Here is a 25521-nt window from a genome sequence, read left to right on the forward strand (position 1 = left end):
GCCACGCGATGCAGGGTGATGCAAAACAATGCAAGGCGAGGCGAGGCGACGCACAGCGATGCAGTGCGAGGTGATGAGGTGTGATGCAAAGCGATGCAAGGCAAGGCGAGGCGACGCAGGGCGGTGCAAGGCGAGGCGATGAGATGCGACGCAAAGACGTGCGAGGCAAGGCGAGGAGATGTAAGGTGACGCAAAGCAGAGCAAGGCAGTGCGTTGCAGGGCGATGCAAAGCGGTGCGAGGCAAGGCACCGTGATTCAGGGCAACGCGAAGCAGTGCAAGGCAAGGCAATGCAGGGCGATGCAAAACGCTGCGAGGCGAGGCGAGGCGATGCGGGGCGATGCAATGCAAGGCGATGAGACATGACGCAAAGCGATGCGATGCAAGGTGAGGCAACGCAGGGCGATGCAAGGCGAGGCGAGTGCAGGGCGATGCGACGCAGGGCGATGCGACGCAGGGCGATGCGAGGCGAGGCGATGCGGCGCCGGGTGCCGCGATCCAGGGCCACGCGAGGTGACGCAGCGCCAGCGAGGCGCTGCCCCGGCAGGCGAGGCGATGCCCGCGGTGCCCGCGGCGCGGCCCCCTGCGCGCGCGGCCGTGCTCCCCGGCCCGCCGCGGCGGCGGTGCTTCATTTGAATTCTCGCCTCTCTCTCTTCGCAGATAACAAGCCCGCGCCATGCAGTCCTTTCGAGAAAGGTGTGGTTTCCATGGCAACCAGCAGAGCTACCAGCCGACTTCACAAGATACATCACGCCTGGAGAATTACAGGCATCAAAGTCAGGCAGGGCCGAACTGCGAGCGGCAGAGGCTGGTGGCGAAGGAGTACTACAGTCAGCAGCAACTGCCGTACTCGGGCTACGAGAACAGCGCCGTGGAGAAATACCACCGGGGAAACAAGCAATTAGCGGGGCAGCAGCTGCAAGGCAGGCCGGCCTTTTCCAATTACGCCGTGCAGGAGAACAGCCCCTACCCTGCTCGCTATTCGGGGGACGAGAGCCTGCAGGCGTGGGGCGGCCAGCCGCAAGCGCTGCCCGGCGGCGTGGCCAAGTATGAGGACAGCCTGATGAAGAAGACGGCGGCGCCGGCGGGCGGGCGGCCCTACCACGAGCCGGCGGCGGCGACCCCGCTGCCCTTCCGGACTCACTTCCAGCAGCAGCAGCAGCAGCAGCCGCCCGCGCTCCCCTACCCCAAGCTGCAGCGGCAGAAGCTGCCCAACGACGTCTCCTCGCCCATGCCCTTCCCGCAGAGCCCCCATTTCGGGCAGCACTCGCAGTCCTTCCCCGCCTCCTCCACCTACTCCTCGGTGCCGGGGGGCAGCCAGCCGGCGCACTCCTACAAGAGCTGCACGGCGCCCTCGGGGCAGCCGCCGCTGGAGCGGCCCCTGGGCAGCGCCGCCAGCCTGGCCCCCGGCCCCCGCGTGCCCAACCTGCACGGCTACCAGCCCAACCGCATCGGCTACGAGCAGCCCCCGCAGCCGCCGCCGCAGCCCCCGCAGCCCCCGCCGCCGCCGCCGCAGCCCCCGCAGCCTCCCCAGCCCCAGCCTCAGCCCTTGCAGGGGAGGCATCACGCCCCGGAGACCCTCCACTACCAAAACCTGGCCAAGTACCAGCATTACAACCAGCCGGGGCAGACCTACTGCCAGGGCGACGCGCCGCCCGTCCGGACGCCGGAGCAGTACTACCAGACCTTCAGCCCCAGCGCCAGCCACTCGCCGGCACGCTCCGTCGGCCGGTCGCCGTCCTACAGCTCCACGCCGTCCCCGCTGATGCCCAACCTGGAGAACTTCCAGTACAGCCAGCAGCCGCTGAGCGCCGGCGCCTTCCCGGCCGGCATCGCCGACCACAGCCATTTCATGCCGCTGCTGAACCCCTCTCCCACCGACGGGACGAGCCCGGATGCTCAGTCCGGGAACTGCAAGAACCTGCCGAAGGAGAAGCTGCCCGAAAACCTGCTGTCGGACCTGAGCCTGCAGAGCCTGACGGCGCTCACCTCCCAGGTGGAGAACATCTCCAACACCGTCCAGCAGCTGTTGCTCTCCAAATCGGCCGTGCCCCAGAAAAAAGGCATCAAGACCCCGGCGAGGACCCCCGAGCAGCTCAAAGGGCAGCACTGCAGTCCCGAGAGCAGCACGTACTCCGCTGAGCAGGTCGGGACGCCCCTGTCCGACCCGCTCAGCACCCCGCAGTCCGTCCACGCCGAGACGCAGGACGCCGACTATCTCAGCGGCTCGGAGGACCAGCTGGAGAGGAGCTTCCTGTACTGCAACCAGAACCGCAGCCCTGCCCGCGTCAACAGCAACTCCAAGGCGAAGCCCGAGTCTGTGTCCACCTGCTCCGTGACCTCCCCGGACGACATGTCCACCAAATCGGACGATTCCTTCCAGAGCATCCACGCCAGCCTGCCCCTGGAGACCTTCACCAAGTACGTGACCAACGAGCGGGACTGTCCCCGGCTGCTCCTCAGCGCGCTGTCCCAGGAGGAGCTGGCCTCCGAGATCATCGTCCTGCAGGACGCCATCAGCGAGAAGGGGGACAAAGCCTGGGCCAACTCGCCCCTGTTGAGCAAGGAGGCCACCAAGTCCCCCTTCCAGCTGGAGAACCACCGGCCGTGCCTGGACTCCATGGTGAAGGGCGCGTGGCCCAGCCAGGGCGACTCCAGCACCCTCACCGAGCCCCTCAAGCTGGACAAGGCTTCGGGGGGCAGCGTGGGGAAGGACTTTGGTGAGGAGGTGTACGAGGGTCCCCAGGTGGAGTTTGCGGCCACCGAGACCAAGGACTCGCTCAAGGATGCGGCCCCGTTGGCGTTCAATTCCAAGCCCAGCATCCCAGCTGCAACTTCCAGTGCGGGGGCCTCCAGCTTCAGCTGCTACTCGAACACCACGGCCAACTCAGTGGACTCTGATAACGCCATGGAGCACTTCGAGTGGCCGGAGGAGAGCCTGGGTGAGGCGTGCCTCAGGTGGAAGGAGCTGGGGTCGGGCCTGCAAGCCTCCGACCTCCCCAAGGGCTTGTTCCCCAGCAAAATGGTGGGGTCCTGCAAGGAGAAAAAAAATGCCTGCGGCTTGGATCTGTGCGACGGCGAGCAGCCGGCCAAGAGCGAGCCGGCCCGGGACTTTGCCCAGCAGGCGATGGAGGAAGAAGAGGAGGAGACGCTGACCTACGACGAGGCCACGAAGGCAGACAGCGAGAGGTGGCTGCAGGACACCCGGCACTGCTGCTCGGCCGGGGACTTTGGCGAGATCCCCATGATCTCGTCGCCGGAGCTGAAGGAGTCGGACCTGGAGGCGGAGGAGTACTCCTCGCTCTGCGAGCTGGCGGGCGCGGAGCAGAAGTCGGTGCCCTACGACGCCTCGCCGCCCAAGCCCCCGGAGATGCCCACCGTGCTGTCCGCCAGCGAGGTGCCCGTGTCCGCCGAGGAGACCGTCAGCACGGTGGAGAAGGAGGGCTCAGCGCCCTCGGCACGCCTCTCCGGCCAGTCCGTCATCCTGCTGGGACCTGCGGTGGGCACGGAGACCAAGGTGAAGAGCTGGTTCAAGTCCTCCCTGCCCCACATCCAGCCCGAGGAGAGTGACGGAGGGGAGAAGCCTCACCCGGAGGTGGCAGACTCCGAACCCTTGAAGCAGCAGCTGGTGCCCGAAACCGTGCTGGGGAAGATGGAGCCTGTCTCACGGGGCAAGAGCCTCCGCAACAAGAGGGTCCACTGCCGGCTGCCGGAGGGGGACAGTGCCGGCAGCGTGGTGCAGAGCCCCTTCGATGAGCTGCCGGTGGCGTGCATCAGGCTGGACGGGCAGGTGGAGATGCCGAGCAAGAACGCCCACAGCCAGACGCCCAGGTTTGCAGCGGAGGGCTTGCCAGCACGCATGTGCACCCGCTCCTTCACCGCCCTCGCCGAGCCCCGCACCCCGGCCCCGCTGGAGGGGCTGAAGGTGCCGGTGCACCAGGAGAAGCTGGGGAAGAAGCCGGCCTGTGGGGTGAAGCAGAGGGTGGCTTTCAAAGCCAGGAAGCGCAGCGGCCGGCCAGCCCCTAAAGTGGTCCAAAACGCCGGCGGCGATGCCACCCTCCTGGTGCCCAGCTTGGTGCCGGCCGAGGAGGCAGCGGGGCCGACGCCGCCGGAGGGGGATGCGGTGGATGTGGGGGAGAGGGACCAGCGGTCGATGATCCTGCGCTCCCGGACGAAGACGCAGGAGGTTTTCTACACCAAGAGGCGGCGGGGCAAGCGGGCGGCAGATGTGCGGCTGAAGAACTGCAAGGCACCCAAAAAGCTCATCTCCAACAACCACCTCCCGCCCGCCTTCAAGCTGGCCCCCCCGGGCAGTCCCCACAAGGAGGGCAAGGTGGGCGCCCGGATGAAGCTGCCCAAAGCGGGGCCGGGAGTGGGCGGCAAGATGTCCGAGCGGCCCCTGCACTCGCTGAAGAGGAAGTCCACCTTCATCTCCCCCATCCCCGCCAAGAAGAGGAACCTGGTTCTGCGGAGCAACAGCGGCGGCATGAAGGAGGAGAAGCCCGAGGGTCCCCCCAGCCTCTTCAAGAAGATGCCTGTGGCCAAGAAGGTGAAAGCTAAGCTGCCCCCCAAGAGCCCCGGTGAAGCCGTCCCGAAACCCCCCCTGCCAAAGGAGGCCCCCGACGTCTGCATCAAGATCACCTCCCGGGCGGCCTTCCAGGAGGCCACCAAGACCAAAGTGCTGCCTCCCCGCAAGGGCCGCGGCCTCAAGCTGGAGGCCATCGTGCAGAAGATCACCTCGCCCAACCTGAAGAAGTTCGCCTGCAAGCCGGCAGCCACGGCAGCGGCGGCAGCGGCGGCAGCGACGGCAGCGGCCACTTACGGCACCTCCCTGAGCCCAGCGGGAGCAGACCGGGAGCGGGCGGTGAAGCACGGCGGCGTGGCCCCGGCGGTGGGCGACGTGCGGTTGCCCAAACCGGCGGCGGCGCAGAAAGCACCCACAGCACCGTCAGCCGAGCAGTTCTGCCGAAACCCCCACGGCAGAGCGCTGAAGGGGAAGCCGGGGAGCGGGAAGAAACTCTCCGCCGACGGCTTCCAGGGTGAGGCCTGTGTGCCGGCCATGGTGGCACAGCCCGGCTCGGCGGTGGTGGCCAAGAACATGGCGCTGCTGCCCAAGAAGAGGAACCGCAAGGGCAAAGCGGCAGCGCTGGGCATGGCCAAGGCGCCCCTGGGCCCCGCGCTGCCGCTGCCACCCCGCGAGCGGGTGTCCGGGCCGGGTGGCGGGGACGAGGCGCCGCGGGAGGGCAAGAAACCAAAGAGCGAGGAGAAGGAGGCGGGGGGCGGCGAGGGCCCCGAGGGACGTGCGGCGGGCGGGCCGGCGCGAGGGCCAAAGCCGCGGGCCAACCACGCCAACTACAACGGCTACTCCAAGCGGCAGCGGAAGCGTCTGGCCCACGGCAAGGCCAAGGCGGTGCCGTCGCGGTGCAAGAGCCGGGGCAAGCGGCGGCGGCAAGCCCAGCAAGCGCCGCTGCTGCACCCCGCCGAGCCCGAGATCCGCCTCAAGTACATCTCCTGCAAGCGGCTGCGGGCCGACAGCCGGGCCCCCCCCTTCGCGCCCTACGTCCGCGTGGAGCGGCGCGGCGAGTTCACCACCGCCTGCACCGTCGTCAACTCGCCCGGCGACGAGGCCCGGCTGCAGCGGGGGCCCGCCGGCACGGCGCCGCGGCCGCGGGCGGCCCTGCCGGCCTCGTCCACCATGCACCTGGGGCCCGTGGTGTCGAAGGCGCTGAGCGCCGCCTGCCTGGTCTGCTGCCTGTGCCGAAACCCCGCCAACTACAAGGACCTGGGGGACCTGTGCGGGCCCTACTACCCCGAGGACTGCCTGCCCAAGAAGAAGTCGCGGCTGAAGGAGAAGGCGCGGGTGGAGGGCGAGGAGGCCGGCGCGGCGGAGCGCGGGCCAAAAGGGACGGAGAGCAGCTGGGCGGCCGGCGGCAAGCCGCCGAGGCCGGAGGGTGCCGCCGAGGCCGCCAAGCAGAGCTCGCTCCGCTCCAGCCCCCGGGGCATGTTTCGCAGGCTGCAGAGCTGCTACTGCTGTGACGAGAGGACAGAGGGCGAGGAGGCGGCCGAAAAGCCCCGGAGGCACGAATGTAACAAAGCCGAGTCCCCGCCGCAGGAGCCGGCGGGCGACACGCAGGAGCACTGGCTGCACGAGGCCTGTGCCATATGGACCGCTGGGGTTTTCCTGGTGGCGGGGAAGCTCTACGGGCTGCAGGAGGCCGTCAAGGCGGCTGCCGACGTGGTAAGAGCTCGGCCGCCCGCCCGGCACGGCACCCCGGGGTGGCGGGGTGAGCCCTCCCACCCGTAGAGGAGAGGCCGTGAGGGGGAACAGAGGGGATGGAAGGTGTCAGCGCCTCCAAACGGGTCACGCAGTGCTCCCGCTCTGTGAGCAGCACCGTGCGGCATGGCCGGAGCAAATGGAGGCCGTGGCGCGGCTTTCGGCCCACCCCAAGGTGGTGGCGGCCGAGCCAGCCCCGCGTGCTGCTGGCAGCCGGCCCGCCAAGCAGAGTCGGGCTGGTCCTGGAGCCGGGTGCTGCCCGCATGCCCCGCGCCTGTCCTCCCGGTCCCAGCAGGGCCTGGGGCTCAGCCCTGCCAAGCTCTTTGCTGGAGGCGCTTGGGCTCTCCCCATGGGCTCGGAGGTGGCCCAGTTAGGAAGGCCGAGGCAGACGAGCCCCAGGGCCCTTTACACAGCGGGTCGCTGTGCCGAGCGCTCCCTGCTCGGAGCTGGCTGCAGGGCTCGGGGCGTCCCCAGACAACAGCAGAGGCAGGAATAAGCAGGAGCAGCCTCCCCCATCGTGTTCTTGTAGGGCTGAAAGCCATTCCCATGGCTGCTCCTTTGGCCGGGGCCCTATTCCCAGCCATACCCCACCGGCAGCGCACTGTGCAATGCGGTCACCAGCACCATGGGAAGCCCCCAGCACCACAGCCCCAGCACCCTGACCCGCACGCATAGCAAACCGAGGGGTAATGGTGTGTTACTGCCCGGGAGCAGGGGAATCCCCCAGGATACATGGCTGCAGGGGGGCAAAATTAATAGGGCTGGTCAGCAAGCTGCCGGGCATTGCTGCTTCCCAGGAGATTTGTGCTGCTGCCTTCCTGATAATGCCTAAAATCTTCCCTTTTAGCCTTAAAAGTGGTTTTATGCTGTCATGCCGTGCGGCGGCTCCAAGAGGGTCGGACACAGCCCTGCCCTGCTCCTTGTCCAGACCGCGAGGAGCATGGGGACACTGGGAGAGCAAAATAGGGAGGACACTGCTGGGACACTGCCACGGGGACATGGGGTCTTTGTGCCCTGCAGAGGCTGGGCAGGGACCTCCAGCACGCCCCTCGTTGCCAGATATGGGGCTGGACAAACCCAATCCATCGTCCCCATGGCATGGCTGTCCTCGGGCTGCCACCCTCCCTGCCTGTGCCAGCAACAGGGACGGGGCAGGAGCGGGGACCACCAGGGTCTTCTGCTCCCGCTGCCCCCGAGCCATGGCACGGTCACGTCCCTTCACCTCCACACCTCCTGCCCTGTCTCTGCTTTCAGTATTTTCCACCCAAAAAGGGGGTGGCTGCGGCTGATGGCGTGGGACGGGCTGCGGTGAATGGGTGCCGGAGGGAGGATGCTGCCAGGGGGCAACTCGGGGCAGCAGCAGGGACGCCGGTGCCTTCGGGGCTTCTCACCTTGGCGCTGGGCTCTGACGAGGTCTCTCTGTCTCTCTGCCTCTCTCCCTCCCCGCTCCAAATTCCCGGCTGCGTGTAAAGAAGTGCTCGAGCTGCCAGCAAGCGGGAGCCACGGTGGGCTGCTGCCAGAAGGGGTGTCCCCACACCTACCACTACGCGTGTGCCATCGACACAGGTGAGCCCTGCAGCGGGGACAGGGGCGTGGGGACCCCGCCAGCTCCCTCTGACCCGGCTGAAATCGGGGCCAGGGTGGGCTGGTGGCTCCCCGTGGCGGATGGCGATGTGCTGCTGCGTGGTGTGTGCGTCCCGAATTTGGCCGGTCTCAACCAAAACCTTCGTGCAAATGGTGCGGCTCCTCTGGACGGTGGCGAGGAGGGGGCTGCGTCCCTGCTGCTCCTCGGGGACAGCTGGCAGCCCCCTGACAGGGCCTTCTCTCCTCGCAGGTTGCTTGCTAACCGAAGAGAGCTTCTCTCTGCGATGTCCCAAACATAAGGTAAGCCCGGAGCCCTCGGTGCACCCCCAGACGTTTCGCAGCCCCTGGGGAAGGCAGAGCAGCTTTCATGCCGTGTCCCCACCCACGGGGATGCCCCGCTCCCTGGCACAGCCCCACGGGGCATCACGGGGTCCTCGCTTCCTTGGGGACAGCAGGACCCCCATGGGACCCTCGGTACAGGGGCTGCACCCCCCCCCCCCCGACTTTTTTTTATGGGGTTTTGTCCGCTTGCCCTTACCCCTGAGCTTTGGGGGGGGTGACAATTTAAAACCTGTGCTAAAAGCCCGTCCTCCGTGCTCAGTGCTTTTTGCAGAGGGGGGGAGCAGGGCTGCATCCCGATGGGGACATCCCCGCCAGCCTGGGGACAAGACGGACACGTCCCCCGCCATGTGCCGTGTGTCCCCCCCCCCAGCCCCATTAACCCCCTGTCCCCTTGTCCCCGCAGAGGCAGCCCGTGTAGCGGCGCGGGAGGCGCAACGGCCCCCGCCACCAGCGAGGGACCCGCGGGGGGTGGCAGCGCCACCGTCCCCAGCACGGAGCCGTCGGGGGCCACCGGAGGAGCGTGGCCCCCGAGGTGGGCACAGCGCTGCCGGCCGCCCCCCGCCTCTCTCCCCGGGGCACCCCCTCGGGCGGGCAGAGCCCCCGGGGTGGAAGAGCGGGGCAGGGGGCACGGAGCCCCCCCGGGGTGGCGTGGCGGGGTCACCGGCCCCGGTGACATCCGTATGGCGAACACAGAGACTGCTCCAGGACTACGTGAGCTGCACAGGGGTGGGATGGGGTGGGGGTGGTGGGGGGGGGGGTGGGTGGGGAGGGGGCGGGGGGGGGCCGTGTACGAGGGGGTCCCGGCGATGTTGTCTTACTTCGGGGCCGCCGGACCCTGCGTGGGTCCCGGGTCTCCGTATCTCACACTGATCTGATCTGAGATGTTGCCTTCAGCAAACCTCATGGTGTCTGTCTGTATATATGTGCGCGACGGAGAAAAGAAAAAAAAAAAAAAAGGAAAAAAAAAAAGGAAAAAAAAAAGAAAAAAGACCAAAAAAAAAAAGAAAAGAAAAGAAAAGAACAACGGCCTGCTGTTTGAAACACCACTTTGCTTTTTCCGTTTCGTTCTTCCATCTCCTGCCTGCCCTCTCCCCACCCTGCCGGGCACGGCTTCCCCAGGACGGGGACAGCGCTGTGCCAGCCCTGCGCCAGCGGCCGTGTCCCCACCGGGGCTGCCCCAGCCCCGATTCCGCCCTCCTCCTGCCCCGCGGGGTGCTGGCGCTGCTGGGTTGGGGCCGCCAGGTCCCCGAAAGGCCACCCTCCTTCTGCTCTGCCTCGCCGAGACCTCGGCTGCTCTGCTCGCTGGGGACGGGCTTTGCTCCCTGCGCTTGGGCTCAAACCCCAAAGCTCTGGGTGCAAGCCCTATAGCTCTGGGTGCAAACCCCATGGCTCTGGGAGCAAACCCCATGGCTTTGGGAGCAAACCCCGTTGCTCTGGGAGCAAACCCCATAGCTCTGGGTGCAAACCCCATGGCTCTGGGAGCAAACCCCATGGCTTTGGGAGCAAACCCCGTTGCTCTGGGAGCAAACCCCAAGGCTCTGGGGGCAAACCCCATTGCTCTGGTGCAAACCCCATTGCTCTGGGAGCAAACCCCAAGGCTCTGGGAGCAAACCCCATTGCTCTGGGAGCAAACCCCATTGCTCTGGTGCAAACCCCAAGGCTCTGGGAGCAAACCCCATAGCTCTGGGTGCAAACCCCATGGCTTTGGGAGCAAACCCCGTTGCTCTGGGAGCAAACCCCATGGCTCTGGTGCAAGCCCCATTGCTCTGGGAGCAAGCCCTATGGTCCTGGGTGCAAACCCCGAGGCTCTGGGTGCAAACCCCGAGGCTCTGGGTGCAAACCCCGAGGCTCTGGGTGCAAACCCAGATTTTTCAGCCGGGTGCAGGTGGGTGCAAACAGCCCAGCAGCAGCTCCCGCTCGGCAGCACCGGTCCCCACTGGGGTGGGCAGCGATTCGGCTGCCCCAGCCCACCCCACAGGGACGTGGGACGCCGCGGGGAGGGACGGAGGAGACCCTCGCTTCCTTCCGCGTGGCGCTGGCTTGCCCCTCGCCGCCGGCTTCCTCCACTTTGCTTCTCCTCCGGGCTGCTTCAGGAGGCTGCCCAGGGCGACTTAACCCCAAATCCCCGTCCTGAAAGGGAAGCGTGAGCTGCCCCCAGCGCCGAGCATCCCACGGGAAGGGGGCAGCGCTGACCCCACACCCCCCAGCCCCATGCCCCGGCCGGCTGTCGCGCCCCCCCCCCCCCCTCCATCCCACACCCAGCCCTCACCCTCAAGGTTTGCTGGCCAAGAAATGTCTGTCGTTTCGGCAGCCTGCCTCGGACACGGGAGCGAAAAACACGCATTAAAAAAAAAAAAAGGGAGAAAAGAGAATAATAAAAATAATGAATTACAAAAAAAAAATTTTAAAAAAAATGGTCCGTGTCCCTGGCAGTGTTGCCTGAAATCTGGCTATTTTTAGTGACATCTTGTACATATGACTGTAAAATGGTAAACCGTGTGTATTATATATTGCCTCATTATATAGTGTATATATATGTATACATATACATATATATAATATATATGAAGACTGTAAATGTTAAGACTAGTGTTCTTATTAGTATATTGCTTCACACTGAAGATTGTGTGTAACAAGCTGTTTCTAAAAGATGTTTATTTTCCTTAAGAGTAAAAAAACAGGTCATTGCATTCAGAGCGTCAATAAAGATACAACGATTGTTTTGGAAGTACGTGGCGCCCTGCTCGTGGCCTGTGTTTCTCCGCGGGCGCCCGGCCGAGCGTCCCTTTGTCCCCAGGTGCCCCCCCCGGTCCAAAGGTCTCGCTGTGGGGTTGGGGTTTGGGGGGGGGAACCTTGGGGTATTGGGGGGGAGCAGCTCCGGTGCTCCCCATGCATGTTAGGGGAGGAAGGGTGGGTTTGGGATGGCCCCATCCCTGTCCCCTTTGTCCCCCACCCCATTCTGTGCAAGGAAAGCGAGACCCCGCAGGCTGCCCACCCGCCTGGGGGGGGGCTTTTTGCCCCAGCCCGGCTCGGATTGCCCCCCCCCCCCCCCATGCACTATCAGACCCCACGCCCCCAGTCCAGCACACAGCGGTATAAATAATCAGCTTTAATTGTCTGTACAAAACTCTCCAACTATGAAAATACCGTTTAAAAAGGCGAGGCGAAGGGGGGGGGGGGGGGGAGGTGCTGGGGTGTGGCGGGGGGGGGCTATGTACAAGGTGCGAGCAGCGAGGGGACTGGGGGCACCCACCAGCCCCCCCACCCCGGGGGAGCCTCCCCTTCTCCAAAAGCGCTCAGAGCTGGTGCTTGGCACCGGCTGCAGCAGCTCCAAACTGGGGGGGACTGGTCAGTGCTGGGGAGGGACTGGGGGGGGGGGCCTCTTTCCTACCACGGGCACCACCTGGGAGACAGACGGTGCCACCATAGCTGCCACCACGGGGCAACCCCTCCTGCCCTCCCCTGATGGGGACAATGCCGGGGTGTCCCCCCCGGGGCTTGGGGACCATGGAGGGGGGGGACGGGCAGGGACGCGCAGGGGAAGGGGGGCGAGGACGGGCCCCAGCCCCGTGCCAGGGTGCTGCGGGGGGTGGGGAGGGGGTGGCGGGCACCGGGAGGAGGGTGGCCGAGCACCCCCAGTGCCATGCAATACTGTGACAGTGTCACTAGATGTCCCCACGTCCTGGGGACACGCGGGGAGCACCCACTGGGGACGGTGACGAAGGACGGCACCCTGCCGCTCCTCCTCCCCGGCGCCTCCAAACCCTGAGCCCGTCCTGCAGCGGGGTCTCCTACCCGGGGCGAGGGCTTTGGGGTGACCCCGTCCCCCCCCGTAACCCCCCCCAGGCACCCCGTCCCCCCGCTATCCCGAGGTGACCGTGGTGCCGCTGCCCAGCTTGATGATCATCTGCTGGCAGTCGTGCAGCGTGCGGCGGTCGCCCAGCTTCTCCAGCGTGCGCGCGGCCTCGGCCAGCATCCCCACGCGCTGCCCGGGGGCCGAGAGGAAGCTGGGGGGCAGGTAGCAGCAGGCGAGCAGCAGGGCCTCGGCGTGCTCCCGCGGTGTGGGGTGGCTCTCGGGCTCGCCGGCTGCGGGGACAGAGCGGGCATCGGTCCCTCACCGGCCCCTGGGTTCTCCGGATCCGCTACGAGGCTATTTGGGCACCCCGGCGCGGACGCCAGCACCAAAATACTGGGGGAGAAGCTCCCCTTATCCGTGCTATGCCCCCTAAACACGGCGGTGGCCAGCAGCGGGGTGTCCCCATGGGGTACCCAGAACGGGGGGGGGGTGCTCCCCAACAACTTCACCCACCTGTTTTGCTGCCCTGCACCCCTCTCCTCCGCAGGCTGCGGTCCAGCAGCTGGTGGGTCCGCGTGGGGCTGGCGCGAGCCATCAGCCTGGCGGTGGCTTCGTGCAGGAACACCTGGGAGGAGGATGAGGAGGAGGATGGGGAGGGTTGGGGGTGCACCGTGCACGTCCCCACGGGGCTATCTGAGGCCGGAAGGGGTGGGGGGGGGTCTCACCCTGCGCATGGCGGGCCGGAGGGTCTGCGCCAGGCGCCGCAGGCTGCTGAGGTCCTGCTGGAAGCCGCGGAGCTCCAGGGCGGACGCCTGGTAGGCGCCGCGGAGCTGCTGGCTGGCGCTCATCTGCTGCTGCCACAGGTTGGTGCGGGTGACGAGGAGCAGGTCGCACAGCAGGAGCTGCACCGCCTGCAGGGGGATGGAGGGGGGGGGGACGGGGACACAAGGGGGAGCAGGGGGGCAGTGAGCGGGACAGACGGACGGGGCGCACCCCGACACCCCCCTCCCTCCCCCCCGTGGGCGGGCGGCGCTGCGCGGGACCCCCGCCGGGCTGCATGGCAGGGGCATTGCACTCCCAGTCTGACACATGCAATGCAACTACAATGCACCCCCGCGAGGGCCGGGGACGCCTCCTGCATATCGGCAACCCCCCCCCCCCCCCCCCCAAAAAAAAAAACCCGCTCCCAGAGCCCCTCCGGCCCCCCCAGCCTCACCTTGTCGATGGTGCACTTGGGGGGGCTGCTGAGCTCCAGGCTCTCCCGCAGGCAGCTGCTGGCCTTCTCGCAGTGGTTCAGGCTGGCCTGGCTCCCGTCCTGCTTGCTCAGCATGGCCCGGACGGCCTTGAAGGAGTGCAGCGCGGCGCGGGGCAGGGGCTTCCTGCGTGGGGACGGCGGGCACGGTGACCGCGCACCCCTCGCTGGGCACGGCCGAGCCCCCTCCAGCAGGCGCGGGGGCTGCAGCGACCCCAAAAAGAAGGGGACACGGGGGAAGAGCTGGCACCCCGCACCCCCAGCACTCACTCAGAGCCCTGCAGCACCCGGGGCATGGTCTCCACCAGCGGGTAGAGGCGCTCGGCCCCCTCCTCGTCTCCCTGCAGCCAGTGAATAACGGCGCCGATGACGGACGCCCACCACTTGGACACGGGGTCGGTGCCTGCGGGGCAGAAAGGGACACGGGAGCGGGGCGTCCGCCAGCCCACGGCCCCGCTGCCCCCCCCCCGCCACGCAGCACCCCGGGGGACGCCGGCCTCACCTGTCACCGCCGCCAAGCCGCAGCTGATGGAGGGCGCGGGGCCGGGCGCGCCGCTGGCGTCGGAGCAGCCGTTGAGCAGCTGGAGGTACTCCAGCGCATCCGAGAAGCGGCTGGTGGGACAGCAGAGGGGAGCTGAGCGGGGCTGGACCCCGGTGAGCAGAGGGAAGGGGTGCCCAACCCGGTACTCACCCCTCTCCCTGCGCCGCGGGGCGGCCGGGCTCGGGCATGGCCACGCAGCACAGCGCCTTCTCCAGGAGGTGCTCGCGGAAGAGCTGGGTCACCTGCGCCAGCGGGTCCACTGCGGGACGAGAGGGGTCGTCAGCCCCCAGCCCGCCCGCAGCCCCGAAATGGCTGGGGGGTACGGGATGGGGGTTGAGGGGGTACCTGGGTTGCCGGCGGAGCTGTAGATGGTCTCCCTCGGGACGCCCTTGACGGCCCAGTCGCCGTCCACGAAGAAGCGGTGGCCCAAGGGGTGGCAGAGCCACTGCATGGCCGGGGGCACGGCCCCGCCGTGGGACAGGGCCACGCGCCGGGCGCTGCAGAGGAAGGGGCGCTGCGGGGAGAGCACAACATTGGGGCGGGGGACAGAGGGGGTCCCGACACCAAGCCCCGCAGCGGGGGGGGGGGACGGGCGGCCACATCGAGCCACCGGGTCCCACGGCACAGGTGGGGACGGACACACCACCAGGCACCCCACCAAGCCCCCCGAAGGCAAATGGGGCCATCCCCCACCCCTTGGTCCCCCCCAACTCACAGCCAAGAAGTGGAAGCAGCGGTGCAGGCTGGCCTTGACCCGCAGGGCGGCCGCCACGTAGATCTCAGCCAGGGCGGCCACGGACACGGCATCGCCGGCGCACTCCGCCAGGTTGACGGCGCTGAGCGCCAGGTTGATGGCCAGCAGGTGCCCCCCAGCCTGCTTCCCTGCGGGGACCCCCGCCGGGCGGGGAGGTGTCAGCGGGTGGCTGCGTGACACCCCCTCCACCCCCCCCCCAAAAAAAAAACACCCTCCGTGCCCTCCCCACCCCAAGACCCATCCCCGTGTCGCGGCGCCTACCGGCGAGGTGCAGCTGGTGCAGGCGGTGGTACGCCATGGCGGCGTCGCGGGCGCTCTGGCGGACGTGGGCGCGTGGGGGGGGGTCCGGGCGCAGCCCCCCGGCGCGGGCGGCCAGCCAGCGGCCCACCCAGAGGCGCTGCAGGAGGTGGCGCAGCAGGGTCCAGAGGAGGCTGCACGCCAGGTCCCCGTGGGAGGCCGGCAGCGGGCGGCCCAGAGCCCCCAGCGCCGTGCGCAGGTGCTGAGCCCCCTGCGCGAAGTCGCCCTGCGGGGACACCCCCCCAAAGGGGCATCAGCATGGGGAGGGCGGGGCCGGGGAGAGGGGCGGGGCTGGGGGCGGGGCCAGGATTTGGGGGCGTGGCCAAGTTTTGGGGGCGTGGCCAAGTTTTGGGGGCGTGGCCAAGTTTTGGGGGCGTGGCCAAGTTTTGGGGGGGCATGGTGACTGGAGGCTGGGGGAGCTGGGGGGCGTGGCCAAGGAGGGTGGGGGCGTGGCTAATGAGGGGGGCGGGGCCAATGAGGACATGTGGGCGGGGTCAGGGGAGGTGGGAGGGGTCGGGGAAAGGGGCGTGGTCAGGAGGTGGGGGCGTGGTCAGAGCAGGTGGGGGACAAGGGCAGGTGGGTGGGCTGAAGTGGGCGGGGCCACGTGGGTGGGCGGGGCCATGCCGGGTGGGAGGGGTGGGGCCAAGGCGGGTGGGCGTGGCTAATAGCAACGGAGTGGGCGGGGCATCGGGAAAGTGGGCGGGGCAATCCCAGGGAGTGGGAGGAGACAGGGCTGGGGGAGAGGGCTGGGGGCACTGGGGGGGGGGGCGGGGCCATGGTGGGTGTGGCCGTGGTGGGCGGGGCTTGGGGCAGTGGGCGGGGCTTGGGGCAGTGGGCGGGGCTCGGGGCAGTGGGCGGGGCTCGGGGCAGTGGGCGGGGCTCGGGGCAGTGGGCGGGGCTCGGGGCAGTGGGCGGGGCTTACCCGTTCGAGGTCGAGGTCGGCCTGGCGGCGGTGGCGCCAGAAGAGGACGGAGGACTCGGAGTGCGGGGGGGTGACGGGCTCCCCGCAGACGAAGAGCCGCACCACCGCCCCCAGCACCAGCGCCGCGTTCAGCCCCCAGAACACCAGCGTGGGCCACAGCCACTGCGACCACCCCCACGGCTCCTCTGCGCGCGGGGACGGCGGTCAGCGGCCTCCACCCCCGTGGGGCCCACCCCAGCAGCCTCCACCCCCATGGTGCCCACCCCAGCAGCCTCCATCCCAATGGTGCCCACCCCAGCGGCCTCCATCCCCATGGTGCCCACCCCAGCAGCCTCCATCCCAATGGTGCCCACCCCAGCGGCCTCCATCCCAATGATGCCCACCCCAGCGGCCTCCATCCCAATGATGCCCACCCCAGCGGCCTCCATCCCCATGGTGCCCACCCCAGCAGCCTCCATCCCAATGGTGCCCACCCCAGCGGCCTCCATCCCAATGATGCCCACCCCAGCGGCCTCCATCCCAATGGTGCACAACCCAGCGGCCTCCATCCCAATGATGCCCACCCCAGCGGCCTCCATCCCAATGGTGCACAACCCAGCGGCCTCCATCCCAACGGTGTCCACCCCAGCAGCCTCCATCCCAATGGTGCCCACCCCAGCGGCCTCCACCCCCATGGTGCCCACCCCAGTGGCCTCCATCCCAACGGCCTTCACCCCCAACCCAACACCTTGCACCCCAGCGACCTCCAGCCCACCCCAACGGCCTCCGTCCAAAGCCTTTACCCCGGCCACAGCATCCACCCCACCCCTAACCCAACAGCCTCCATCGCAACAGCCTCCACCCCGTGCCAGCACTTACCCGCGGTGCCGGACTCGGCCATGATGCTCCTGCCAGGACCCGCAGTGCCCGGGCTCCCCACGGGGGCCGGGGCGCTGGAGCCCCGCAGCAGGGAGGCCAGGGGGTTGAAGGAGAGGCAGAGGAAGACGAAGGCGCAGAGGGCCATGCGGGAGCGGTCCAGCATGCCCTGGCTGCCGGGCGAGGGCAGCGGGCGCTCCTGCTTCACCTGCGTGGGCAGAGCCTCCGTCAGCCTCGGGAATGGGGCACAGGGGGACAGAGCACGGGGCACAGGGAATGGGGGACAGAGCATGGGGTTCAGGCCGTGGATACGGGCGCAGATATATGGACACGGGGCATGGCGATGGGGCAGAAGCGTGGGCATGGAGTATGGGGTATGGATAACAGGTCATAGGCGTGGGGTATGGGTATGGACATGGGCATGGCATGGATTATACAGGGCATGGGCATGCAGTATGATGATGAGGCACACGCACAGGGCACAGGGCATGGATATGGGGTACGGGGCACACACACAGGGTCCATAGCAAGGGCGTTGCATCCCCTGAGTCCCTCCCTCCAGCCCCACATCGGGCGAGGAGCACCCTAAGGGAGAAGGGCCGGGCTCCCACGCCAGCGTCCCTCTCGCTTGGCTCCTGGCCCCCTGGGGACCCCCATCCCCGGCACACCCCCGCACCTTGCCGTGGTCGCAGAAGGGGCTGTCGGGCTCCGAGTCGCTGCTGCTGTTGCTGCTGCCCCCGCTGAGCGAGAGGGGGCTGCCGCGGGAGGGCGAGCCCACGTCCGAGGGCGGCGGCGTCAGCATCTCCATCACCTCCGCCTTCACCACCTCCATGGGGGCCTCCGCCTTGGCCCCGCCGCTGCTGCAGGAGGCCACCAGGTCCTTGAGGGACTCTGCGGGGAGCGGGGCAGGGCTGAGACAGGTTGGGGTGGGGGGGTGGGGTGGGGGGAAGGACCCCGGCCAGAACCTGCCCGCCCCGCGGCACTCACTGCTCTTCTGCACGGCCATCTTCAGGCTGAGGTTCTCCTGCTTCAGCTTCTGGTTGCTCTGCTGCAGGAAGCGGATGTACTCGATGGCCTTCCTCAGGATCGCCGACTTGTTGAGCTGATGGAGGGCAAGGGGGGGCTTAGCCCCGCTGCAAGCAGCCCCCTCCCCGCCCCAGCCCCGGCCCCGGCCCCGGCCCGGCTCCCACCTTGGCCTCGGTGCCCACCACCAGGTCCTTGAGCTCCACGATCTTGTCGTTGATGGAGGAGCGGTAGCGCTTCTCGATGGCGTTGTGCGCCGTCCGCTTCTCCCCCTTGCTCTGCACCAGCGCCGGCTTCCCGCTGGGCGCCAGCCGGTTGATGGGCAGCTTCTCGGCGTCCACCACCAGCGGCACCGTGGCCAGGATGGTCCCTCCGCTCACCAGCGCCTGCAGGGAGGCAGGGAGGCATCGGCGGGGGGGGTCCCCGAGCGTCCCCAGCCCACCCCGCAGCCCCCCGCGGGGGCACCTACCGGCACCTGCAGCGGGGCCGCGGTGCCGCCGGCGCTGGTGGCCAGGGAGGCGATGCCGGAGGTCTTGGCGCTGCCGGCGTCCGTCTTGACGGCCGTGAGCAGCAGGGAGTCGGCCTTGATGAAATGGGGCTGCAGCAGCACCTGGGGGGTGTGTGTGGGGGGGTGGTCAGAGGGGCTGGGGTGCCACCAGACCCCCCAACCCACCCCCACCCCCACGTGCGCAACCCTCGGTTCTGGGCTTACCGGCACCGGCTGGATCTGGGGCGAGACGGGCTGGGGGGGTGGCGGTGGTGGTGGCGGCAGGGGGGGGCCCGGGGGCCAGGAGCTGCTGGGGTGCCACACTCTGCACGGGGCCGGGCAGCGTCGCCACGGGCTGGACCGGCTGTGGGGTGGGCAGGGGGCTCTGCCCAGCCCCCCCGGGCTGCACGGCTGGGCATGGAGCAGAGGGAGGCGTTACGGGACCCCCCCACAGCACCACAGCCTCACTGGGGGGCAGCCCCCTCCAGCTCCCAGCCAGAACCCCCCGCACCGAGCCCCCTGCCCAGAATCAGGCAGCCCTGACCCCCCTCCTCCCTATAACACCCCCCTCCATGCACCCCCAAATCCTCACCGGGGAAGCCGTGCTGGTTCTGGAAACCCACCAAGGGCTGGGGGCTGAACTGGCCGGGGGACGCGGGGACGAAGCTGGGGGGGGCCAGCATCACGCCGGGCTGGGGCTGGCTGCTGGGCACGGCCGACGGCTCCTCCTTCACCCCCGGGGCTGTTGGGGGGCCGGGGGCAGGCAGGAGAGGGGCAGGGGGCTGCGGGGTGAAGGCTGCCAGCCCCGGGGGCCCCGGGTACACATTGCCCGGGGGGGCGGCGGGGGGCGGCTTGCTGGGCCCCAGGTAGGTGCCGAGGGTGCTCGGGGCGGGTGGGAGCCCCGGGGGCACGGTGCTGTCGGGGGCACCGAAGGGAGAGTCGAACAGCCCCGAGAAGTCATTGTCTGGCGCATTGATCAGCTGGAGCATGTCTGCAAAACAGCCCCCCCCGCGCCCCGTCAGCGGTGGTCCCGGACCTTGCGAGGGGTCCCCAAAGCCCCTGGGGGGGTCCCCAGCCCCACAGCGCTCAGCCCTGCCCAGTGCTTTGGGGAGGGATCCCCACAGCCAGGGGCTCTCTTCAGAGAGAAATTCCCAGGGAAGTGCCATGCCCCGCTCCCCCCGGGCGCTCTGACAGTGGGGAAACTGAGGCACGGCACCCACATGGCAGGGCTGGGGTCTGCCCCCCCCCCCGGCTCAGAGGTTTCCAGCCCAGCCTGGGGGCAGCGGGGCTGATCTCAGCCCGTTTCCCAGTTCGGGGTGGGCGCAGACCACCTCATTCATTTCCCATACACCAGAAACCCGGACAGCCCCCACAGCAGCCCCCGTATCGGGGGGAGGGAGCAGGTTCGGGTGGGGACAGGGAGGTGCCGCATCCCGGAGCCCCCCACCCCAGTGCCAAGCGTGTGCACCCCGCTCTCCCCCCCAGCAGAGCGGCACGGCAAGCGCAGGGTTAAGCAGCACTGATCTCGGGGGTCTGCCCCCCTCACCGGGGGGCACAGACCCGGGACACCCCCACTGCCGTGCCCCAGCACCCCCACATCACCACACCCCGCAATGCCCGCAGCGGGGTGCCCCCACTTGGGCACCCCCAGCTGAACGCACCGAGGCGCCCCAAAGCTGCCACCACCGGGATGACCCACGGGGGGGGGGTCCCACCGAGGCACCCCCAGACCCCCAGACCCCAGGACGCCCCCACCGGGGCGCCCCACACCCCGGGGGCACCCCACGCGGCGGGAAGGGGCCGCGGCGAAGCCCCCCGGGGCCGCGGGGGGGACGAGGCCGGGGGTACCTTCCAGCCGTGCGGCCGGCGGGGTGGGCGCAGCCGGGGGGGTCTCCAGGCGGAGGCCGAGGCCTCCCCTCAGCCTCGTGCCGAGGCGGCTGGGATATTTTCAAGCCATTTTCTCGCCTCCTCTCCCCGCGGGGCCCTCCCTGCTTGCCGCCCGCGCCAGGCCTGGAGCGGGGCCGGCGATGGGGTGATGCCGACTCCGCCAATCGCCGCCCGCGCGCCCGCCGGCCGCCCCCAGACAGCCCCGCGGCCTCGCCAAGGTGAGCCCGGCGGGTAACTCGCGGGCACCCCGCCGGCACCCGCCGCGGTTACTCGGGGTCAGCCGCCCTTAACTCCTTCGCCGCGCGCCCCCCTGCATCCATCCCTGGCACGCGGGGCGCCCCCTCGCACCCCCCTGCGCCCCAGCATCCCCGTGCCTGCTTCGGGGGACCGAGGAGATGCCCCGCAGGGTGACGGGTCTGCTTTGCACAGCTTCAGCCCCCTGTAAGAAGTCAGCGCCCCTATTTGCACTGGGGGTCTTTGCAGGGGGCTCTAAGCCTCAGATCCCCCAGCTCAAGAGACCCCCAAGGCTCCCCCGTGGTGCAGAGGGGGGGGGCTCTCCCCTCCCACCCCAATACGCAGCCTCCAGCACCCACCAGGGGTTTGCATCCCGTGGCACCCTACAGGCAGCTGCCCCAGCCCTGGGGCTCTGCCCCCACCCCATTGTTTTGGGGGAGCGTGTGGGGCAGGGCTGCGCACCCGTGGGTCCTGGTGGGCGCAGAGCACCCGCGTCCCTGACCGCCAGAGGACCCCCAGGGTGGCCGCAGGGACCCGTGGCCACGTGGGGACCACAACAAACCCACAGGGGGGCAGGAGGTGGGGCAGATGGCCACGCTGCAGAGGGGCGTTGCAAAACCCTTTTGGCTTCCCCCTTCCCCAGCCCCACGCACGGCTGGGGGCAGCCCCACAGGGCCCCCAGAGCCCCTCAGCAGGGGGATAGCCCCCCACGTGGGGTGTCAGGGCAAGGCAGGAGGGCCGCACAGAGCCCCCAGGACCATATACATTTATAACAGCCCTTTACCAAAAATCTCTAGAAAGCCCTCCCATAAATACCACCAGCGCACCCAGCCCCTCTCCACGGGGTATGCGGGGCCAGGGGAACACCCCCAGGGGGACACCTTCCCCCCACACCCCCGTCCCTCTGCTCCCCACGGCTTCCTGGGGATCGTGGCCAAACAAAACGGGGTGTCACGGGCGGTGGCTGCCCGCTGGTGACCCGGCACACCGTGTCAGCCCTGGTTCGGGGCCAAGGAGGGCAGAGGGGACGCCAGCGCGGCTCTGGGGCACGACACCCCGCAGCCAAGGTCCTCGCGGGGAGCCGGGCGGCAGGACGCACCGCTTCCCCCGGTGCTGCCACCCGGTTAAAGGTCACCCGGTTGGGTTCGGCGCCAGCACGGGGACACCGCGACGGTCCCGGAGAGGGGGTTCCTGGCACCGACCTCCCAGAGCGTCCCGTGGGCGCCGCGGGGCGCCGGGGGGCTCGGGCGGCCCCACGCCCTCTCCCCACCCCGCCGCGTGCTCCACCGGCTCGGCCGGTCTGTGCCGGGGCTGCCTCGGGGCCCCGACGCTCGGCGAGCTCAGCCGGGACGGGCGCCACGTGCTGCCAGCCGGGGAACCTGTTCGGTGCTGGGGCTGGGCTGGCTGCGTGCTGGGCATGGGGACGGGTGTGGGAACGGGGACGGGTACGGGTAGGGGTAGGGGTAGGGGTGTGGGTAGGGGTAGGGGTAGGGGTACAGGCATGGGAATGGGAATGGGAACGGGTACAGGAACGTGCACAGGTATGGGAATGGGTAGGGGTATGGGTACGGGTACAGTTATGGGTAGGGGTAGGAGTATGGGAATGGGTATGGGTATGGGAACGGTTATGGGAACGGGAATGGTTGTGGGTACGGTTATGGGAACGGGAATGGGAACGTGTATGGGTGTGGGACCGGTTATGGGAACGGGTACGGTTACGGGAACACTTACGGGGTCAGGTACAGCTCGGCGCTGGGGAGCGGGTCCCGCTGGCACAATCCCCACCCCACAGCCCTCCCCCACCAAGAGGACCCGGTACCGAGGGCTCCGGGCCCGGGGATGCTCCGCAGAGCCCCGGGGCCGCTTCTCCCCCCCCCGCCCCTTCCACCCTTCCCTGCCCCCCCCCGCCCCGGGAAGCCAGGAGGAACGACCGGGAGTAACCCCGGCGGTGACGCTACCGCGGGGCGGGGCTGGCGGCGGCACAAGGCTGCGGGGGGGGGGGCGCCGGGGCTGCCCCGGCACCGGCACCGACCCCCCCGGGACGGGGGGGGGACAACCGGTACCCGAACCCCCCGGGCCGGGCACGGCCCCCCAAGGACGACTCAGCCCTGCAGCGACTCCGAGCCCCAAAAGCCCCAAATTCCGCCCCCCCGGCACCGAGAGCGGCCCCCCCCGGGCTGTGCTACGGTTCTCCGGCGTCGCACCGAGCCCCCGGTGTCGCACCGAGCCCGCTCCCCCCCTTCTCCGGTGTTGCACCGAGCCCCGGCGTTGCACCCCCACGGCCACGCGTGGCTTCCCGGCGGTGCACCGAGCGCCGGGCATTGCACCGAGCACCGGGTATTGCACCGAGCCCCGGGCATTGCACCGAGCCCCGGGCATTGCACCCCCCACGGCCACGCGTGGCTTCCCGGTATTGCACCGAGCCCCGGCCGCGCACCGAGCGCGCAGCCCCGGTCCCAGCCGTCCCCCCCTCCCGGTGCCCCCATATCCCCCCTCCCGGTGCCCCCACGCCCCCCCATCCCCGCGCCCACCCCCCAATCCCGGTTCCCCCATATCCCCCCATCCCGGTTCCCCCCCACCCCCCCATCCCGGTTCCCCCCCCCCCATCCCCATCGCGGTGCCCCCGGCCCCCCCGCACCGTCGATGTCGCTGAGCAGCGCCGTGTCGATGTCGCTGCCCCCGGGCAGCCCCAGGGCCGGGGCCAGCCCGTCCAGGCTCCCGTCGTCGAAGGCGAGGGCGCTCATCCCGCAGCTCAGCACCGGCGGCGCCGCCCGGCCGCGGCCGCTCGCACCATGAGCGCCGGAGCCGCGCCGAGCCCGGACCTGCGGCCGGGCGGGGCGGGAGCCACCGGGGGGGGGCGGGACGAGGGGCGGCCCCGGGAACGGCCCCGGGAACGGCCCCGGGAACGGCTCCGGCAGCGGCGCCCCCTCCACCCCGGGACGCCCCCCCACACACACACACCGCGGGGTGCCCGCCTCTGCCCGGTGGCACCGGGTACCCCGGAGCGGGGTCCTGGGCAGCGAGTTCCTGGGCACCGAATCAGTACCTGGGCACCAAATCCATCAGTACCTGGGCACCGAATCCATCAGTACCTGGGCACCAAATCCATCAGTACCTGGGCACCGAGTCCATCAGTACCTGGGCACCAAATCCATCAGTACCTGGGCACCAAATCCATCGGTACCTGGGCACCAAATCCATCGGTACCTGGGCACCGAATCCATCAGTACCTGGGCACCAAATCCATCAGTACCTGGGCACCGAATCCATCAGTACCTGGGCACCAAATCCATCAGTACCTGGGCACCAAATCCATCGGTACCTGGGCACCAAATCCATCGGTACCTGGGCACCGAATCCATCAGTACCTGGGCACCAAGTTCCCGGGCACCCAATGCTTGGGTACCAAATAAATATCTGGGCATCAAATAAATCAATACCTGGGCACCAAAAAGCTGGGCACCGAATCAATCCCTGGGCACCAAGTGCCTGGGCACCCAATGCTTGGGAACCAAATCAATACCTGGGCATTAAATAAATCAATAGCTGGGCACCAAATCGATCAATACCTGGGCACCAAATCGATCAATACCTGGGCACCAAATACCTGGGCACCAAATAAATCAATATCTGGGCACCAAATCAATCAATATCTGGGTACCAAATAAATAAACACTTGGGCACCAGATCAATCAATATCTGGGCACCAAGTACCTGGGCACCCAGTACTTGGGAACCAAATAAATATCTGGGCATCAAATAAATCAATACCTGGGCACCGAATCAATACCTGGGCACCAGACGGCCAGGCACCAAAAAAATAAATCCCTGGGCACCAAGTAGCTGGGCGCCAAATAAATACCCAGGCACCAAATCAATACACGGGCACCAAGTACATGGGCACCAAATAAATAAATACCCGGGCACCAAATAAATAAATATCTGGGCACCAAATACCCCGGCATCGTGCACCCAGGGGAGCTCGGAGGGGCACAGCGCAGCCGGAGGCTCCTTGGGTGCTCAGAGAGGGGGGGCGCTGGGATTTTGGGGGAGCCCCGAGTGTTTTGTCTCAGCACCAGGAATAACCTGGGAAAACGAAACCAACTGCGCCAGCAGCCCCTCCAAAGTTTGCCTGTTCTGTCAAGCGGGACGGAGGCTGCCCAATAATTAATTAAAGCTGGCTGCACCCTGAAATCCTCTCCCCCCGCCCCCCCCCGTGCACCCCTGTGCAAAGCGGGAAGCCCTGCGTGGGGCACCCCATGGCGGCGGTGCAGCCGTGGGGGCTCAGCCCAGCCCCGCTCTGGCCGGAGCTGCTCGGGTGTCTCAGCGGCAGCAGAGGCTGCTGAACCCCCCCCCCAGGAGCCCCCTAACTTGCCATGGGGCGGCTCAGGGGGGATGCACACTCTCTCCCCCCCCCCCCCTATTTTATTAGGGTCACTGGGGGGGCGGACGTGCCGTGTCCCACGAGGCAGCTGAGCGCGAACGCGAGGGTCGCACGCCCCTAATAACCCACCGCGAGACACGGAGGGGGGGGGGACGGGGCAACCAACAACCCCCAAACCCACCCAAACGGCTTTATTTCCATGCCAAGCCAGATTTCGCAGGTCCCCTTCCCGTCGCACGCCTCCCCCAAAACCAGAGGGGCCGCGCTCCCCAGGGACCCCGTGGCGTGGGGGGGGGCGACCACGCGGCATCCGCGGGGCGGTGGGCAAGGGTCCGGGGGCCCAGGCCTGGTGGGCTCGGTGGCGGAGGGCTGCCACGCGGGGTGGGGCTCCCCGGGGGGTAAGCTCGGTTGTGCGGGGTAAGGAAAAACCCCGCCTGTAGAACCAGCGCCACGCAGCCAATAAGCGCGGCGGCCGGAGTGGAGTGATCCTGCATCACGGCGCGGGGCCCGCGATTACATCATGTCGGTCCGCCGGGATCCGCCGGCGGGGCCACGTGGTGCTGCCCGAGTCGCTGGGACGCTCTCCTTCCCCGGCACGGGGCCGGGGGGAAACCGCAAGGACGAGACGGGAAACAAGCCGGACCCGCCACGGCGGGAGCTGGGCGGCCGGACGGCCAGGCTCGAGTGGCCACGTTGGGCTCACGTGGCCGCTTCGGGCTCATGGTGCTGCATCGGGCTCGTGTGGCTGCATCGGGCTTGTATGGCCACTTTGGGCTCGTGCGGCCACATCGGGCTCATGGCCACATCGGGCTTGTGCGGCCACTTAGGGCTCATATGGCCACTTTGGGCTCGTGCGGCCACTTCGTGCCCGTGGCCACCTCGGGCTCGCAG

General features: G+C 68.6%; 2 protein-coding genes across 8 annotated transcripts in view; one reads left to right on the plus strand and one right to left on the minus strand.

Moving 5' to 3' along the window:
• Nucleotides 1-10926, plus strand: part of RAI1 (retinoic acid induced 1) — a 74900-nt gene extending 63974 nt beyond the window's left edge. For 6 of the 7 annotated variants that reach the window (XM_080556012.1, XM_080556013.1, XM_080556017.1 and 3 more), the window contains 5 exons: nucleotides 659-6236; nucleotides 7745-7838; nucleotides 8107-8156; nucleotides 8602-9982; nucleotides 10025-10926. In XM_080556012.1, the coding sequence (XP_080412138.1) occupies nucleotides 675-6236; nucleotides 7745-7838; nucleotides 8107-8156; nucleotides 8602-8616 (5721 nt within the window). In that variant the 5' untranslated portion in view covers nucleotides 659-674 and the 3' untranslated portion in view covers nucleotides 8617-9982; nucleotides 10025-10926. Of the gene's footprint in view, nucleotides 1-658; nucleotides 6237-7744; nucleotides 7839-8106; nucleotides 8157-8601; nucleotides 10004-10024 lie in introns of all 7 variants that reach the window. The other variant, XM_080556016.1, reaches the window with a different exon arrangement.
• A 370-nt stretch (nucleotides 10927-11296) lies between these two features.
• Nucleotides 11297-23020, minus strand: SREBF1 (sterol regulatory element binding transcription factor 1). The gene is given in 20 exon segments (XM_080556018.1): nucleotides 11297-12284; nucleotides 12508-12619; nucleotides 12720-12905; nucleotides 13211-13373; nucleotides 13517-13649; nucleotides 13749-13858; nucleotides 13938-14046; nucleotides 14133-14301; nucleotides 14503-14669; nucleotides 14803-15064; nucleotides 15761-15945; nucleotides 16619-16823; nucleotides 17292-17506; nucleotides 17603-17717; nucleotides 17806-18024; nucleotides 18108-18248; nucleotides 18351-18386; nucleotides 18388-18536; nucleotides 18718-19116; nucleotides 22885-23020. Coding segments are annotated over 20 exon segments (3405 nt in total). The 5' UTR covers nucleotides 22991-23020; the 3' UTR covers nucleotides 11297-12060.
• Nucleotides 23021-25521: the final 2501 nt, after the last annotated feature.

This window comes from Anser brachyrhynchus, assembly GCF_964034855.1.
Source record: "Anser brachyrhynchus genome assembly, chromosome: 15".
NCBI classification, from domain to species: domain Eukaryota; kingdom Metazoa; phylum Chordata; class Aves; order Anseriformes; family Anatidae; genus Anser; species Anser brachyrhynchus.